The 19,282-nt window shown below is 33.7% G+C and overlaps 3 protein-coding genes across 3 annotated transcripts in view; 2 read left to right on the top strand and 1 right to left on the bottom strand.

Moving 5' to 3' along the window:
• LOC136969556 (L-asparaginase-like) overlaps positions 1–19,282 on the bottom strand; it is a 120,382-nt gene that overhangs the window by 22,242 nt on the left and 78,858 nt on the right. The gene's annotated exons all lie outside the window — the stretch shown is intronic.
• Positions 5,091–8,377, top strand: LOC136969702 (ATP-dependent RNA helicase DDX19A-like). The gene is made up of 11 exons (XM_067263981.1): positions 5,091–5,115; positions 5,260–5,368; positions 5,547–5,685; positions 6,016–6,108; positions 6,198–6,300; positions 6,402–6,516; positions 6,707–6,884; positions 7,042–7,279; positions 7,522–7,684; positions 7,770–7,961; positions 8,187–8,377. The coding sequence occupies exons 3-11, from the start codon at positions 5,573–5,575 to the stop codon at positions 8,249–8,251; spliced, it is 1,260 nt and encodes a 419-aa protein (XP_067120082.1). The 5' UTR covers positions 5,091–5,115; positions 5,260–5,368; positions 5,547–5,572; the 3' UTR covers positions 8,252–8,377.
• Positions 15,326–19,282, top strand: part of Tbcc (Tubulin-binding cofactor C) — a 20,811-nt gene continuing 16,854 nt past the window's right edge. The window contains exon 1 of the mRNA XM_067263754.1: positions 15,326–15,412. The gene's annotated coding sequence lies outside the window, so the exon portion shown is untranslated. The remainder of the gene's footprint in view (positions 15,413–19,282) is intronic.

Below are 19,282 nucleotides of genomic sequence, written 5' to 3'. Positions count from 1 at the left end.
CAATGTGGTTTAATGGTGGAATTTTGTGCTCTTCATTTTTTCAATGTTTTTTCGTGGATTTTTATTGTTTGCCTATAGTGTTATAAATTTTTGGATTCCGTTTCATTTCCGGATCATGAAAATGTCAAATTTATAAAAATCAGACCATTTTGTGAGAATCTGTGCAAGTTTGAAAATTTGGGATATTCTAATTCGATTATCCGAATTTGTGGAATGGTCAACCGGACTTGATAACGGAATCTGACTCGCACATAATAAGTGAGTACAACTTCAGAAATTTTGGGGTTACTGGCCCAGTAGTTTATGAGATATGAATCACTTCCGGTTAATTTTTGACAAGACATGACTCTCTTCCGGTGGGATATTTTAAAAAAATATTCGGGCAGTTCTTAGAAGATAATAAATATGATTTTTTCTGAAAATTTCATCCATTTATCTTCAATAGTTTTTAAATTATTCACATTCTACTAAATCAACATTCTTCAACATTCACAGTCTCCATAGTAACGGTCATAGTAACCTCTTCTGGAAACTTGGAGAACTTTTACCGGAAGTTTTATTCTTTCTTTTTTTTTTCGTTTGTATTAATAATTTCCTGGGCATATCATATATTTTTAGATTTGTCTCAAGTAGAAGAAGACATTGCTGATAATTTTAAGATAGTAAATTTAATATTTTAGACAAAATTAATTTTTATAGTTTAATATGGATGCAGAAATAAAAATTTTTCATGATACTGCCTATGGCATTGTTCATGAAATTAAGAAATATTCCCAGCATAATCGAAATGCTAAATTTGGAGTTGATTGTCATCTCACATACATATTGACACAGTTTACAAGAGTTATTGAATTAGCCGAAACTACATTAAAGAAAAATAATTTAATTGAACGAGCACTTTCAAAATTTGTTACTAAAGAGGATTTAAATGAATTTAAAGTTACTCAAATTAATGAATCTAAAGAAACTTTATTGGATATACAACACACAGTACATAATCATAAGGAAACCTCTTCCAATGATCCAGCTAGCGTAAAAGTTTCTTGCACTTCAAGCTATAGAGATACCCTTTTAAAGGGAATAAAATCAACCTCAGTTACAAATGACTCACCTGCACCAGAGTATACAGTATTGGTATTTAGCGACAAACAAGGAGATACGAGTGAGGAAACTAAATCTCATTTAACTAATAATGTACAACCAGATAAATTGGGAATAGGTATATGCCGTATAAGAAAAATAAGAAATGGAGGACTTGCAATTGATTTGAATCATAAGAGTGATGCTAACTATTTTAAGGAGAATGTTGAACAGATACCGGGCTTAATTTCAAAACTACCGAAAAAGAGACTCCCACTAATCAAAATTGCTTCAGTCCCCAAAGATATCAATAAAGAGGACCTCATTGAGGATATTTTTGAACAAAATGGGCACCTTTTAGGATCCGATTTCACAGAACGCACTTTCCCTGAAAATGCTCATATTAGGTTTTCACTTAATGAAAAGAATCAAGATCACATCTCCTGGATTCTTGAGGTAACTCCTATGGTTAGAGAAAAAATGGTAAAAGCGGGAAAGATCCACCTCCTTTGGACGACCTGCCAAGTTTTTGACTTTTTCCCCATTATTCAGTGTTATCGCTGTTTATCTTTTGGACACTTTGCAAAAAACTGTACTTCTACAGATAATGTGTGTAGTCACTGCGGTGAGCTTCATCTATACAAAAACTGTCCCAACATACTTTGTCCACCAAAGTGTACCAATTGTTCACGTGAAAATAAAACTGATACTTGTCACAATACAATGGACAAAACTTGCCCAGTATTTCTTAAGGAAAAAACCAAATTACAACTAAAGACTGACTATGCCATTGTAACAGAGAGAAAATCCGCCTTGTTTACAGGACTATAATATTTTGGATGCATTATTTTGTAATGTTATCCTCTTATTGGTAAGTTGTTAATTACTCTGAAAATAATGAGTCTTAAGAATCTGTTTACTGAGTGCATGTTTCATCAATATGTTAACACTTATTTTCTCTTAGTTGATGTATGCAACTTACCAAGATATGTGTATAATTGTATATAGTTAGTATTTCTCTTCTAAATATTATATCATCTTAATCTCATGATAATTATATGCTACACTATGTACTATGCATCATCTTTGAATGTATTATTGTTAATACTCTATTTAATATTATATTGTTATATTTTATATTTAAATACATTTCAATCTTATGTAGAATTTCATGTATATTGTACCCATTGTTTTCTGTATGTAACCCTGATTATGCCATGCGATATCAGGGCATGTAACAAACAAATGTTACGTTAAATAAACCTAATGAATGAATGAATGAATGAATTCTCAGGGCGTCGCCTTGGTCGGAAACGGCCGGCGACGGGTAAGAGGCGGGTTTACCGTAGACAGGACATTTTACTCTCAACATCTAGAGTTAAAGTTCTCTGTACATTTAAATATTAATAAATTGATTATTTGAATTTCTATTTTGGAATTCAATGATTGTTTGTTTACTAGATCTGTATGAACTGGAAATTATGTTATTTTACTTTACATTTATAGAAAGATTTTACTGGTTTTCAATTTCTGATTACGATTCACATTATGAAATCGATGATATATTAAGAAATTTTTAATTTGTTTGCGTAAATTTGAACTATAACTAGAATTACTATAATTAATTTTATTATTGTTATAAACTTTTTTGTTAATCATTGTTTATTTGTCTGAAGATTTTAAGGGGTTTTTTTTTTTTTTTTTTTTTTTTTAACTCTTTCCGCCCTGTGGGCACTAAGAGGGCCTCTTTTAGTAGGTCCATTACGGGTTCGGCCAGGCCCACAATGGGGCGACCGGGTGGTGAGGGACGGGGCCCGACATATCCGAACGGACCACCCCCGAAAAATTCCTGAGGAAGCTGAGTCTGAGTAGGTGGTTATACTCTTAAGACTTTAGTCCGAGTTATCTCGAGCAAGTTACATAGCGTTATAAACAATCTGTACTTTGGACTACTAAAAGTTTTTTTCAATGATTTTTCGGATGTTTATTAAGTCTTTAAATTTTTTGAAAAATTTTCAATTCACGCGAAAAAATTTTATTGCGATTTTTCTTAATCTTTAATTACGCGCGATTAACGCTTCATTTTTCTTCTTAATGGGATTTTTTCATGGAACTTAATTTTATTTTTCAAAGCTTTAGTGCACTGATTTTACTTTTGTAAAGTCATTTAAAGTTGTTTTCTGATGTCAAAAACAACATTTAATAGTTTTTTAATTTCTTTACTCAATAGATTTTATTATATATACGTGTTGTTAAGTCGGGGGGTCGGAAATTTCAATTAAAGTGGTAATTTTTTCAAAATATTTAGAAATATACCGCCATTTAGTATTCACCTTTCTTTTTATTTTTCTTCTCCTGAGACATTTCTGAGAATGTTATGCTAATGATGACACCAGCTGTTCTCAAGCTCATTTAGCTGTTAACACAATGACTTATAGGTGTCAGATTTCGAGGAAAAGCAAGACAAAGGAAATCGTACTTTTAATTTTTTCTTTAAAATTAACACATTTTTTTCGTTTTTTTTTCGTTTCTATGTTTAATTACATTAAAATTAAACAGTATTTAATTAATCTTGAGTCTGAACGGGCTTAAAGATGTTATTTTCGTTTTTTTAAAGCAGTATTACAGTACGGGTATCACAAGGATCATTGTTTACTGCACTGACCACACATACTCGGTTGTTCGATTGGTTATCTATAATAAAGAGATTAATGACTTATTGTTAAATGGTAAAAGTTTTAAATGTAATTAATGCAACTCGTTGCTGGATTTTTATAAAGTTCATTGGTTTTATGTTTAACAATATTTAAACTGAAGAAAGAGCTAAAGTTCGTAATAATTGTAGTATTTAAATTATAGCGTTTTTGCGATAACCAAAGCTTAATAAGTGTTTTAGATATTTGCTTCCTAGTGTATGGTAAGTCCTGACATATTGTTTACGACTCTTCTGTTGTTGTAAAAGCAAATATGTTAAATATTAGAATTATACGCTACGGCTGAATTAACGGATTGCCAAAAAATTGTTGTATTGTGAGAAAGACAATACTATTTTCTATATTTTCGCCAATTGTAACTTCGTGCACCGAGTCTAAAAAGATTTCCGGAAAATACATTCCAGGAAACTACGTGCCATTCCAGGAATTTCTTACCTTAATGGCCGGTCGAAGGCACCGTGTCCCACCTATTGTGAGATAAGTGGATTTAGCCGCAAGGGGTTTACCAATAGAACAAAAGAATGCATTTTAAAACGAATAAAAATATTCTTGATTCGTGGGTGTCTGTAAAAGAAGCAATTTACTTTCACCTCATAAATACAGATCAATATCTAGGAACAGAAACTCCTCGGATACTTTAATAACATATTTTTTTAAATTCATAATACATTCTATGTAATGTATACAGAATATCTCTGTGATATTTTAAAGCTTTTAAGTGTAATAATAATTTCAATCACATTAATTACGTTAAATTTGGAGAATAAAACTCGTTTTCGTCAAAATTTCATTCGATATTCATTAGTTAATTTCTAACTTTCTCTGTATACAGCTTGATTCAAAGCTGAAGATATTCGTGTATACCGCCTCACCCTACGAAGGTTATAAATCAATTAAGGCCTCGTGCTTTTAAGCATATTATTATTTAATGGAAAAGAAAAGGCCATTTACTTATGGCTAGGCTTAAAGACAATGCTACTTCTGCGTATTTTCACACTCCAGGTGTTTTGCTTATTAGGGGGTCTTTAGTTCGTTTAACTAATTAACGTACCCCAGACACACTTTTGCACACGACACCGAGAGGCATTGTTCGAGCCCCTATAATAAGTGTTTGACACCAGGTGGGATTGTCTGTCTTTTGAGAGAGTGACATCGGTCAGTTGGGAGCGAGAATCTACGGAGTTCACTTCGATAGTTGTCTGTGATTGAAGACGTTCTTTAAAATATCTTTTACTCTGTTATTTGGAAGCTAAATATGGATGGAAAGATGGCAGGTTGCGGTCTACGGGCAGAAGACCGAGAGAAAAGTCTATCGCAGAAGGTAAGCGATTAAACCAAACCTACAGCTTCCTGTATGATCTATGTTTTAAAGAAGTCCAACTTACAGTCAAATCGAACAAAATCCTTCCTTAATTTTAATAATGAAGAGATGAGAGTTTAAATACTTTTTAATTATATTTTACAGATTGAAAGTATAAAGATCGAATCTGCAAATGACTTGGCACCTGCGGTAAAGATTGAAGCAAAAATTTTTCCTGAAAACTCTATTGTTAATGGCGAACCCGACGAACCTGGTACGATGAATTTTGTTGTTATCGCTTAAAAATTAGCAACGAAGTGATTTAAATCCATTAAATTTCTTTGTTTTTTCTAAATTCTTGCAATTTTTCACATATTAATGCTAAAGCGATTAACCGTATTACACGAATATTATTCTATTGAAGAAATTGAATATTTTTCTTACGTTTTTAGAAATTTCCCTTGCCGAAACATCGTTAATGAGAAAATTTCTACATACGAAACTTGTTCGTACCTCTCAAAACTTGGAAGTCGAGAGAAAGAATCCAAATTCTCCTTTATTTTCCGTCAAATCTTTCGAAGAATTAAACTTGTAAGTGTAATTTTGAACACTTTAAAATAAATATTATGTATCGGGCATATATTTAAGTGAAAAGTGTTATTCCTTATAGTATTAATTGACGTGGCTATAAATTTATGTTTAAAACGGTATAATTTTAGATGAGTTTTTCAATTCTTTATTGGATATTTCTGTAAATACGCGAAGGAAATGACTTTAAAGAGTAAACAGAATGTAGTAAACAATTAGAAATTTTGACTGTAAATTGTACATAATATGCCATCAATTGTTATTTTTACAATTATTTTGTTATATTCTAGTAACGTGATAATACAAATTACACATTTCTATTCGTATGTGCAGACGTCCAGAACTTCTGAGAGGTGTTTACGAAATGGGATTCAATGCGCCATCTAAAATACAAGAAACAACAGTTCCGACGTTACTGGCGGATCCGTAAGTACATTTACTTTTCTACTTTATTTATAAATGTGCAGTTTGCAATTATAAAGTACGTAATTTCGATAATTTTTGTCATAAAACAGACCTCAAAATCTGATTGCTCAGTCTCAGAGTGGTACTGGAAAAACTGCCGCTTTTTTGCTGGCCGGTTTGAACAGAGTGGATCCACATAAGAGATTTCCACAGGTAATTTATGTTAATTTTATTTAATATAAGAAACTTGTCAAAGCATTGGATTTAGAAACTTTTAGGGTTTGTAAATTGAATTCGTTTTATTTCGAATTTAGTTATTAATTCTGTCGCCAACCTACGAGTTAGCAGAACAGACCGGATGTGTTGCAAAGCAAATGACAAAGTTCTGTCCGAAAATTGGAATTCGTCTTGGAGTAAAAGGACAAATACGTAAGTCTCGTTTTAAAATATAATCGTCTTTCTGTCCGAGTAACGATCCATCCGACAGCCTCTTACTCACCGATATTCCTGCTTCACTGATGAGTATTGGGCAACGAGGATGGCCACTCGAACGTTTACATTTACGAAGTTTATGCTTACGAAAGTAATCGTGAAATAATCGCTTATTTTTTGCCTTTAGTGGGCAGAGGTGAAAAGATATCGGAGCAAGTTATTATTGGAACCCCCGGCAAAATGTTAGATTGGAGCAGGAGATTCAAATTGTTCGACCCGAAGAAAATTAAGGTGTTTGTACTGGATGAAGCCGATATCATGATCGCCACCCACGGCTATCACGATCAATCGATCCGAATTCACAAGTAAGTTAGCCTTTTTTTAATGAAATCCCCTGTAAAATTAAAAAGAGAGTCTTCGCCTCTTACCTAGGACATTAGCGAGACATGAAGTTATTTTTAGCTTTTTAAATACGGCCTGCGAGTGGTCGATGAAAGAATTAATGGCTTGTGTCTTTAACAGTCAACTTTCACCCGAGTGCCAGGTGATGATGTTTTCTGCCACTTACACCGAAGAAATCGTGGCTTTTGCCAAATTGATTGTGCCTAATGCAGTTGTTTTACGGCTGAAGAAAGAAGACGAGAGCCTGAACAACATCAAACAGTATTACGTGCTTTGCCGAAATATCGAGGAGAAATTTAATGCGTTAGCGAATATTTACGGAGTTTTATCCATTGGCCAGGCAATTATATTTTGCCAGGTAAGTTTTGTTTATTCGTGTATATTGTAAACTAGTAATCGCGAATTAATTAATTATGGAAAATTAGACGGAAATTAAGCTCGTAGTTTAAAATGTTTTTGTAAGGAATTGTTAATACGCCATTGAATATCATTTATATTTAAGGCAAAAGTTTGCGTAACGAGCAGAGAAATGAGAAAATACTCATTAGATATTTCATTTCCTATAATAAAAACTTGAAATATTTTAAATTAATATTGCAGACGAGACGAGCCGCTGCTTGGCTGTCCGAAAACATGAGAAAAGAGGGACACGCAGTTGGCCTTTTATCCGGCGATTTATCCATCGAGCAACGAATTGCCGTTATCGAGATGTTTAGAAATGCAAAAGTGAAGGTCCTCATTACGACCAATGTTTGTGCGAGAGGTATGCGAGTTCTTATTATTGTTAAATTAATGGAAATTGCATTCACTTGGACATAATATTAATAAGATGCAATTTTTTTCCACAGGTATCGATATCGAACAAGTTACTTTAGTGGTAAACTTTGATTTGCCCGTCGATCAGCATGGTCACGTGGATTGCCAGACCTACCTTCATCGAATTGGGCGTACAGGCAGGTTCGGAAAATCTGGAATTGCCATAAACATGATAGATGGAAAAAGAACAATGGACATGTTAGAAAAAATTGAAGATTACTTCAGTAAGTTTTCGTGTTTTCTTTAACACGTAAATGTGTGCAGAAAAACAAATGTTTTAATTGTTATACTGCACACTCAAAAATATTTTTTATTTTTAGATTTTTGTTAAATTAATTTAAACAAATACTATAGTGAATTTTTGTATTTTTCGTGTAGTACAGTAGTTAGACGATTTTTAAGTTTGAACACGAACGAAAATTTTAAACGTTGCGAATTTTCTGTTTCAGAGCGCCAGATCACCCGATTGGATGCCGAAGACGTGGACCAAATCGAAAAACTGGAACAGGATTGAGTCCTCGAATACGACTTGAGCCGTAAAATTTTGCATATTTTGTCAACTTTGTAAAAGGAATATCATTTTAAAAACAATAGAAATTTCCACGTATGGAATAGAGCCGTGTAAAATAGACACGAAGGATGATCCCGAAGCTTTTTATATTAAGTGCATTTTTGTAAATTTCGAGCAACCTCGAGTTGGCATTTTATACACATAAGCACATTTTACGGATTCTTCTGAAATCATATTTCCATGTTTAATGTGACGAAAGCGTGCAGAGTTTTAATTTGTATGTGATTACCAGTAAACAGATAATCTAAAATAATCAACGTTATTGTTTTAATACATTTTCCGGTGAGAAGGTCGCCTTACAGATGCTGTATAGTGTTTTTTACTGGCAAAAAACTGATGTTTAGTTGTAAATAAAATTATTGACTTTGATGACAAATGTGGCTTAAGTTTTCTTATTTTTTTGATATTTATTTAGTGCAAAACAGAATAAGTCGTTATTTCCATAACAACACTTAACCTATTACGCAATTTACGTGCAATTTCTAATTTAGATCGCTTGTTCCGGTAACTTAATTTGTTTTTTTAATTTACTAATTTCAAAACGAAAATACCTAGACGTAAATTTAAATATACGTTATGATGTTTTCTATCTTTAAGCAGCGACGTCACATATTCAGTTGCTATAATGAATTTTTTTCGTCATTTGTGGACATGAATTGAGTTTAGGGAACTTTTCTATAAAATTCGATGTAAAGGATCATAAAAGAGTATGTAAATAAACCCAAAATGAATAATAATTTTATCGAAAATACGAAATTCTACTACAAATTTCCAAACAAACTCGTTTATAAATAGTACAATACCGCAACAAACAAGAGTTACATTTTGTTTATAAGATTCGAAGTTTCTGATCAGAGAAAATGTAATTTCGAATAATTAAATCAATTTTTTGCCATTACACGAACGAAAACATTTTCTAATTACCAATATAATAAATAATGTGAATAACCTATATCATAGTTCCGTTTTTAACGAAAACTACAGTGATTTACCTAATATGAAAAAAAAGATACGGGCTTAACACGGATAAACTCTAAATCCAAAATCTCCTTTATTGTAACTCTTTAATCTATCCTATCTTAACGCTCGGTTCAACATGTCCATAATTAAATGTGTATAATTCTCATCAATCCCTTTTCGTCCCGCGTTCTCGGAAATCTCGAAGGCATCCCATATTAATAACGTATAGGCTTAACTATATATTTTTTGACTATTTTTTCTTCTTTTTATGAAAGCTTCCAAAAATGTTTAAAAATGAACACAAATGTCTAATCGATTTAAAGTATAAAATCGTGAAACATAAATATTAACGAATAAATAATGTTCAAAACCGAATTAATATAGTATTTATAAGCAGTACTTTAAAAAAGACACGAGTAAAGGTTGGTGCACATCTACAGACACCGTACGTGGCAGACACAGCACAGACAATAATTTTCACATCTACAACCCAGCATGCACAGACACATTCAAACATACAAAGGAGTACACGCACTTAAATCATAAAGAAATGTATATTCCCGAACTAATTCAATTAATTTCTCTTGATTCATCATTTTAACCAAGCACTGTCTGTGCATGTCGACGATGGCGTTCATACTAACCGCGCCGACTCCCACAGAGTTGTATAGACGTGCCGGCACAGACAAAACATTCTCGCAGATAATGCTGGCCGGTGTTGGCCCGTGTCTGTGCGGACACGATCCGCTCACGCGCGGTATATGTAAATATGCCCATTGAAAATGTATGTAATAATACTTTTATGTCTGTGCTGTTACGTGTCTGCCACGTACGGTGTCTGTAGATGTGAACGAAGCTTTAAAAACTAGAAAATTTCAGCGTTTTTCCGAAACGCCTACATTTGGCGCTGGTGGATAGGAAGTCAACGATACTGTAAGACGTCTGTCTAGATTAGGGTTTCTCAAACGGGATTTCGGGATCCTGCTTGTTTTTTAACCCCGGAAATCCTGCAAATTTCTTAAAAGTTCACTTTACTTTTAGTTTGTGTTAAGGTTGAGAAAATTTTGCAAATAGAAAGTACAATTAAATTATAAACTGTCAGAACAGTGGCATAGCGAACATAACTGGCGCCCGACACTTTATTGGCGCCCTTCTACCTCCTCCAGAAACACATATAGTTCGTTTTGGAGATCATTTGGGCGCCCCTGTGAGAGTGGCGCCTAGTGCATGATACACCACCCCCTTGCACCCCCCTCGCTACGCCACTGTATCAGAATACATTTGTATTCATTAATTTTAAAGCTACTTATTAGTTTTTTTTTTTTTTTTTTCATTTTTCCTCGTTATGGCACGTCACAAATGGTCAATAATCAATACGTAGCTTATTTGTGGCAGGACTCTGAAAATTCTTTACTTGTCGGAACCTGTAATAATTGCGTTTACGCTGTCTTAATTTTTAACGGCTGGATGACCGAGCGGTCAAGGTGGCAGCCTACCGCTCTGGGAAACTCGAGATCGAGCCCAGTGGGTCGAAAAACTCATGAGGATTTTTTCGGGGGGTGATCGGTCCCTCGCCGCCCGGACGAATCCATAATGGGCGTGCTAAGTTTTGTTCATCCACTTTGAAACAACTAACGTTTGTGATTTTTTGTCAAAAAGTTTTGAAATTTCTTAAGGAGGTTCATGTATTAGGAAGATTAATGCTATTAAAGGTAGTTAGATTGAGAGAATCAAGTGTCATATTTGGAAAAGGATTGGATATTATGAAAATTTTATGGTTATCGTCGGTTTCGGTTTTCGTCGATTTTTTTATGCAAAAAACTTGTCTCGGTTTTCGTCGATAGCCTCGGATTTCGTGGGCGTGCTCGAGTGACCTCGCTGCTAATTTTGCGAAATTTTCCAGCGCAGTGTGGCGTTATTTCTCATTGTGTGAACATTATCCGCGACGGCCCACCATTGACCAACAGCTCCGTTCCATAAACACTGGGAGTTCGGTCTGGGTTCGCGCTTCACCAGAGCGGGCTGGCCACGTAGAGTTTTCTGGGTTTTCTCCACGTCTGTAACGCCTGAATAGGGGCCGGTTATTTTTAAACGGATTTCCCGGAAGGCATTATTCCTCGCGATACGACCATCATAAACGCATACAACTACTATTACATGACAATTACGTCACAATTTACCACTGGGAGATACAGGCTAGCTCATGTCAAACTAGCTTCTACAAGACAAAACATTACCCCGCGTGTCTAGCCGAACAATTCCATTGCTTTCATCTTAATGCTAATTATCTTATCTTTAATCTTAATGCTTTTATCTTTACGCTAATTAGTTTTTTATGTTAATTTCTTACTGCTTTTAGTATTTCACGCTCTATTAATTCTCTATAAAATGTGTTTTTGGTATGTATTTTGGAGTGTTTAGAACGAATTAATTGGATTTATATTGATTCCTATGGAAATAATTGCCTTGGTTTTCGTCGGTTTCGGACTTCGCCGATTGTTTTCGGACGGATTATCGACGAAAACCGAGGTATCATTGTATTTGTTATTAGCATTTACAGTTTTTATTTCTATTTTCAAAGAAAAAAAGGCGATGTTTCGTAGACAATAAGTGCCTCCCCGGTACAACAATTAGATGATATACCCAGTTAAAAATCATAAAATAAATAAAAAAACAAATACTATAATAATACTTTAGAGATGAATTTTATAATAAAATTTTTTTATTATAAAACTCATCTCTACCCTCAAAATTAAGCTTTTGACATTTTATAATAATTAATTTGCTACCAGGACGCCGGACCATCACCTGGTCCAGAGTCCTCTAAAGCAGTGTTTCTCAAACTTTTTGGTCCGCGACCCCCTTTTGCACTTAAAAATTTCAAAGGACCCCGAAGAATGAGTATGTGTAGAAAAACATCCCGGAAGGAGGGGTTAATTTCTTTTGTTTAATTAATCTATTCCATGTTGAAATTTCTCTTCATTGCGTGCCGCTTTGCGTTGAATTTTTGTCAATGTTAAGACTAACGAAATTTTTTTAAAAATTATTTCTTTACTGTATTTTTCACAAACAAAATAAATATATTGAAGAATATAAAAACAAAAAACATATTTCGGAAGTTAATCTCGTCTCAAAACGTTCCGATTCAGCACAACACAGTCCTCAGAAAAACAAGCAAAACTTACCACTCACGATGGGAAAAAGTCTCGTTCAAATGCTGGCGCGTCCTTAAGTACCCTCTCATGGTCGCGCCAGTGCTGCCAACTAAAAACGCATATCAACTAAAATAATATCGGAGTATCCCAAGACATAGCCAAATATTGCAGCGCCACAGCACTAGCGGAAATTCGAATTAGCCTACTGAAACGCTTTCGGTTGATTGGTTTTCGGATAATAGATGCTCTACTGTATTTCTAACTCGACTTGCCTACAGACGCAATGCTGCTAGCGAACACTGTTCCAAATGACAACGCTGTTCTATCATAGTTTAGGCGGAGAGTGGAACTCGGGGGATTCCCTAATAGCGCACAAATTTATGAATATTATATTTAGGCTCGTATTTTAATATTTATATTGTTTTTATTATTTATATGTGCAATAGTAAAAATTAATTTATATATTTTTTATTTCTATTATTTCTAAACATAGTAAATTTATAAAATATTTGTAAAAACATTGATCTGGCATCAATTTTTCACGACCCCCACTTTGAGAATCACTGCTCTAAAGTATTATTATAGTATAGACATGGGCAAATGCGGCTCTTTTTGAGTTACGTGCGGCTCTTGCTGAAAGTGTTAATTTCTGTTTTTTATTATTATTTTTACAATTTTATTTTTATAATTTTGTGAAAATATGTTTATTAAAAAATTCAATATTTGTTTCATATTATATTTATATTATATAATAAAATCGCGCGCTTTACCATACTATCCGCCACGACAGTACAGAACTGCGGCTTCCATGCATTTTGCAAAACCTACATTTTGGCTCCCACTGAACTCTTGCTTGCCCACCCCTGTTATAGTGTTTGTTTTTTTATTTATTTTATGATTTTTAACTGGGTATATTATCTAATTGTCGTACTGGGGAGGCACTTATTGTCTAAGAGACATCGCTTTTTTTCTTTGAAAATAAAAATAAAAATTGTAAATGCTAATAACAAGTAAAATTTTCATTATATTCGATCCTTTTCGAAATATGACACTTAATCCTCTCAATCTTTAACTACCAAAATTTAATCGCGTCCCCTACCCACACAGAAGAAATTTTTCTTTTTGCATTTCTCTATGTTTCGAGGTCCCCGAGTCCAAAAATATAAAAATCTTGGGGGAGGGTTATTTTTTGACCGATCGCCATACTTTCCCTCTGTTATATATAACAGCGGGGAAAGTAAAAACCCTGTTTGATATCAGTATAGTTACAGTTGCGTGCCGTCATTGGAAGCGGTGGAAGCGCCGCTTCCACCGCTTCCAATGACCTTTCCTTGTATTTTCTAAAATATAAATTCTCATATTTTAACGTACTTTGAATTAATTAAAATTAATTTTTTGTTATAACTGCATTATGTATCTTATTAGAAATTTCTATACAACAAGTGAAAAAAATGATAAGATTGCTATTGTATATTCGAATATCAGTGGCGGAAGGAATGTCAAAACCGGGTCAGCTTCCAAGCAACCAGATTATAGGCATTGGCTTAAAAAAATCCATTAAAATATTTGATATATTTATTCTGCGTTTATTCTGCTCTCCCATCTTATATTACTTACGGATTTCAATGTTAAACCGGTGATATTACGATTTAGTATGTCCCATCTGTAAGAGGATGCAGAAAAAACGTGTACAATTCTTGTATAATGTTAAAAAATTAACTGTTACTTTGGCAGCATCATTTACAACCAAATTTAAATGATATACAAATTAGATGCTAAATATGAAACTCATTATAAGCGTATTTAGATGCTCCCTCAGACTATAAAAATGGAAGAGCACAAGCTATAAAAAAATGGCATCATACATTATGCAGGAAACTTCTGCATAATACAACTGTATGATTCAACTTCGGATCAGCGCTGTGGGTGGCTCTGGTTGCACCGGAGGCTAACTTGGCCTTGAAAACAAGGAATGCGGTTTTTGTCAACATACGAAAAAGTTGTAGGCCCACCAGTGGACAAGCGGTTCCGTTCCCTGAACACTGGGAGTTCGGTCGTGGGTTCGCGCCTCGCCAGGACGGTCTGCCCACGTGGAGTTTTCCGGGTTTTCTCCACGACTGAAACTCCTAAATAGGAGCCAGTTACCCTTAAAAAGACCTCATGAAAGGTATTCTCCCTAGGCAGATCGTCCAAGTGTTGCGTTGCCGTAACTTAACAAACGAAGACGTTACATGGGACAATGGACAAATATCGTTCATTAGTTTATTTTTTGTATCAATATTTTCAGAATAGGCTAGAAGTCATGAATTTTCAGCTGTTTGTTGATAATGGAATTTCGGCCCTGCTTCAGGATTAGGAAAAGAGCATCCAAGACGAAAAGGGGACACGTGCCCCAAGTTCCCCAACGTACGGGCGCTTCTGTGCGCATTATATTCATTTACCTGGAAAATGTGTAATTTCTGCCTTTAATTAATTTATAATTGCAGTCGAAAGCTATACAACTCATCGCCTTTTTAAGCGCAACATGAACCAGTTACCTCTCACAACACGACGAACACAAAGTGCATCAGAAAAAACAACACAGAACCGCCGCTGTAGTTATATTTCTTTATGATCTGTTATTATCTATCATAACAGAAACTTTATTTTTATTGAAATTAAAATATAATTTGAATACAGTCCATTTTTATTATGAGTTTCTCTTAATATTTAATCAAAGAACCATTTCTCCGAATTCGGTATCATTTACGAAACATAGATAAATTTCGACACAGATAACTACGAAATATTTTCTAATAAATTCTAAAAATTAATAAATATTATTAATTAATATAAAAAATTTACACATGTATTAATTTCGATTATTTATAAATTTATATTTAAAAAAATACATTTGTCTAAATTTGGGCGGATAAAAGTTAACGTCTTCCGAAAGTTTTTATTCGGCAAACGTGAATCGCGTTTTAGCCATGCAGATGTGATTTCGAAGGTGAAAATTTGAACTTTCTTTACAGAAAATTAACTGTTTAATTACATTATATTAATATTTACTTAGCTTAACGTACACTCGCTTTGTTTAACGTATAAAACGATTAATATTTTAAAAGAATTGTATAAATGACCTTATTAGGAATTTCATTTGATAAATATGAATTTGTCTCTCTTGCTAATTTAGTAGAGGTTACTTTCAGGTGTTTGGCTCGTACAAGCACACAAATGAATTACTTAAAGGTAACTTCTACAGCTAATTTCATGCTTGAAAATTAGAAAATGAGGCATATGCAGATTTGTATAAGTTGTAAAGTTATACACGCCTATTTAAATGAATAAATAAGTCAAATTCATTTTAAATATCAATAAATCTAATGCAATTGCTTTGAAATCTTTAGTTATATTTAATGTCATTGGATTTTTAAAGTGAGAAGAACGAATGAATTGTAAGTTAATACATCATTCATACTTGGAAGACTGAGGTTGTGGGTTGCCGCCCTATTGATTAATTGGCTGCGTTTGGCAGGCTCGACAGTTGTAACCGAACAAATTGGTAGCTGTTATGTAGCAACCAGGATCTGCTGAACAATGAATGACATTGCATTGGAACAAAAAGCCCTGTCTGTCAGTTTCGGGTAGCGATGGTAGCTAAAATTATAAGACGCTACCAAATGTGATGTCGAAACACCGAACATGTTCCGAAAGAGTGCTACTGTAGAGCTGTGGTTCTCAATCTTTTTAAAGTCGGGAATACTAAACTTTGACATTTTTTTTTTGCGGAACACTTACAATACAACAGCTTTAAAGCAGAGGTGACAAACCTTTCTGGGGGATACTATAGGTTACTATCTATGGAATTTCGGGACTTTGAGTATATATCTGAACTGAGGGGACCGAGACGAGTTCAACGATACTCTACTTTTGGACTGGAGATGAAAAATAAGAAAGTTATCATAGTTTTTTAATGCTTTCATACAGATGGCACCATAGTTGCTAGTGCTGCCATCTCACGGTAAAGTCTGCAAACAAATTTTAAAAAAACACGCTGAAAGTCAAGAAATTGCACGAACAGTCAAACACCGCTTCCTTTTTTTCTTTTGTTCAAGAACTACCGTGACTCAATAACTAGTGATGTTAAACAATTGGCAGCCTGCCGGCGGCTCCCCTCCTGGGGGGAGTCCGGCGGGAGCACGAACAGTTGAATGCCAGTTCCATTTTTTTTTTTTTTTTTTTTTTCAAACATTGCAACTCCCGATTGCGATAGCGCGGTTGGCTCATAGTACTAGCTGACCATGAGCGATAGTGAGACTGAGGGGTTGTAGCCCCTGAGATCGACTAGCGAGGATGTGCGAAAAGGACTCAAACTGTAGACGATCAGTGTGCTCGTGGATCAACATCTGCCACTGTTGAAGGTATATATGGCCGACTTGCTGGACTGCCTGTTAAACACGCGATAGGCTTAGCGGAGAGAGCGACACGATTCCTGATCATCGCGCGATCACCGAAAAAAGTATGATAACTTTCTTATTTTTGCCTCTGGCCCAAAAGTAAGGTACCGTTGAACTCGTCTCGGTCCCCTCAGTTCATATATATACTCAGTCCCAAAATTCCATAGATAGTAATCTATAGTACACCCCCTTTCTGAAATCACTCGGGGCACGTTTGGAAATTGTAACCAGCGTTACCAGTAACAACCGGTAGTTAACAAGGTGTTTAGAAAATGTGACGTAAATAACCAACTGTGTTTAAAAATCATTGTTATGAGGCATAGTGATTTTTTAAATGCGGTTGGTTATTTATGTCACATTTTCTAAACGCCTCGATAACTACCAGTAGTTACTGGTAACACTGGTTACAATTTCCTAATGCGCTCTCAGTCTAGTATATGATGTCATTGGCATTTGCTGATTACATTCCCATACAAAAATTATTTTACACTGTATTGCTTTTTCTTTTGCAATAATTTTTAACTGTATATTTATTTATTTTCATGGAACGTGGGTGCTCCGCGGATTGAGAACCATGGCTGTAGAAGGCGTTTGACAGAAAAGTACTCAACAGCTCCGGAACTGTTGAGTCTGCCAAAAGCAGCCATTGATATGCTTTACAAAATATAAATGTGGGAACTTCAGCAAATTTAGTTTTTCTGAGATTATTTATATATTTTTATATTAAAAAAAAAATCTTTTATATATTTGGTTTTCATTGTATTGATTAAATTTTCTAGGAATATTTGTAATAAAAATAACACCCTCGACTGCCGTAAACTGTCTGACTATAATTTAGCAGCAATAATTATAAATTACTAATAAATTTGGCCCTAAAGGGAGGCGTTAGGCACTATCTCATATTAAATTTAATAACGATGATTTAATTAAATAATTTTAGATTAAACTGGAAGAAAAGAATAGGCCCTAATGCCTCCCTCTAGGGTCAAATTTATTAGTAATTTATAATTATTATTGCCAAATTATAGCCTGATAGTTTATGGCAGTTGAGGGTGTTATTGCTATGTATTGGGTTTAGTAAAGATGTTTGTTTATATTTGTAATAAAAGTATTTAGTATTTTGTGGTATAATGAGGCTTGCGTGCTATTTTGGTACAAATAAAATAAATATACAATAAATAAATATGATATACAAGAAAAAACAAGTGCGCTTATTTTTTGTCATTGAAAGTTATAGGTATAAACAAATCAAATGAAATTAATAGAATTGACTCAGAATGATTTTCAATCATGATCATTTTGTTTGTATCTGGGGAAACCTTTTAATAAAAAATTGAGTTTTTTCTTGTATATTGTGTTTTTCTTAGTTTCAATGATTTTTGTTTATTCTAGTTGTGGAAATGCTTTAGCCTTTCTGACAGTCATTCAAATTAAATTTTCATTTAAAAGTTTAAAATAAGGAAAAATGTTTTGTAGATGGCCAAAATCCATTTATATATAAAAATAAAATTTTGGTTAGAAAATATAAAATTCCGTACTTGATTATAGAAAAAGTGTCATCTTTTATTACTTATTATGATGGAGATACTTTATCATTCCAAAATAAGAGTAAAAGGTAGATATGGAAATACTTTTTATTAGTGTCAATTGTGGTATATTAGGAACAAATAAATTATAAAATTCTTTTGCTAAGTAAGAGAGTCACTGTATATATACATACACAACAATTAGAGTTGCTGTTTTTCAAGAGTTGATTTCTCCGCTCTCCAAACACCTGAAGTAATTCCGAATATCTCGTTTGAATGAAAATTGTTTTCTTAGGTAATGTGCAAAATTTCAAGATTTTCTATAATGTGGTTGCCAAAATATAAGCAAAAATCACCAAAAAAAAGCTGTATTTTATTCTTCATCCAGCTTTGCAGACACTTGTAGAGAAAAACTACTGGGTCTAGAAAGCTCAGATTTTTAAGCCTTTCTTGTTATCAATGAGGTGCTTGCAAAATTTTTGGGTTGATAGGTCAAAGCTCACAGTAGTTTCCCATAGAGCTAATTCATTTTTATGGCTTAATTTTATGCTATAAAGATAAAATTGCATGGAAACAAATGAATTTTATTCAAAATGTTACTCGAATTACAAAAGCTCAAATTTATACAAATTAAAATTTTTTTTTATAATTTTTCTAAATGGTATATCAAAAGTGTTGGTTGGTACCAACTGATGTGAATATTGAAAGTGTTTGGTTGGCAGCATTCACTCGCCAAGCGTCAACTGAATTGTATGTCATTGTCTTACGTCTTGACATAATAATACAATTATTAAACAAAAATATCTGAGATGTAAAAAAATTATGCCAAGTAAACATTATGACAATTTAGACAATAGTCAAAATTTTTCTTGGCAGTTTTTCTTTGGTAAAGGT

Source organism: Centruroides vittatus, unplaced genomic scaffold (genome assembly GCF_030686945.1).
Source record: "Centruroides vittatus isolate TY-2023 unplaced genomic scaffold, ASM3068694v2 contig_18, whole genome shotgun sequence".
NCBI lineage: Eukaryota > Metazoa > Arthropoda > Arachnida > Scorpiones > Buthidae > Centruroides > Centruroides vittatus.
This window is presented reverse-complemented; position numbering and strand designations above follow the sequence as displayed.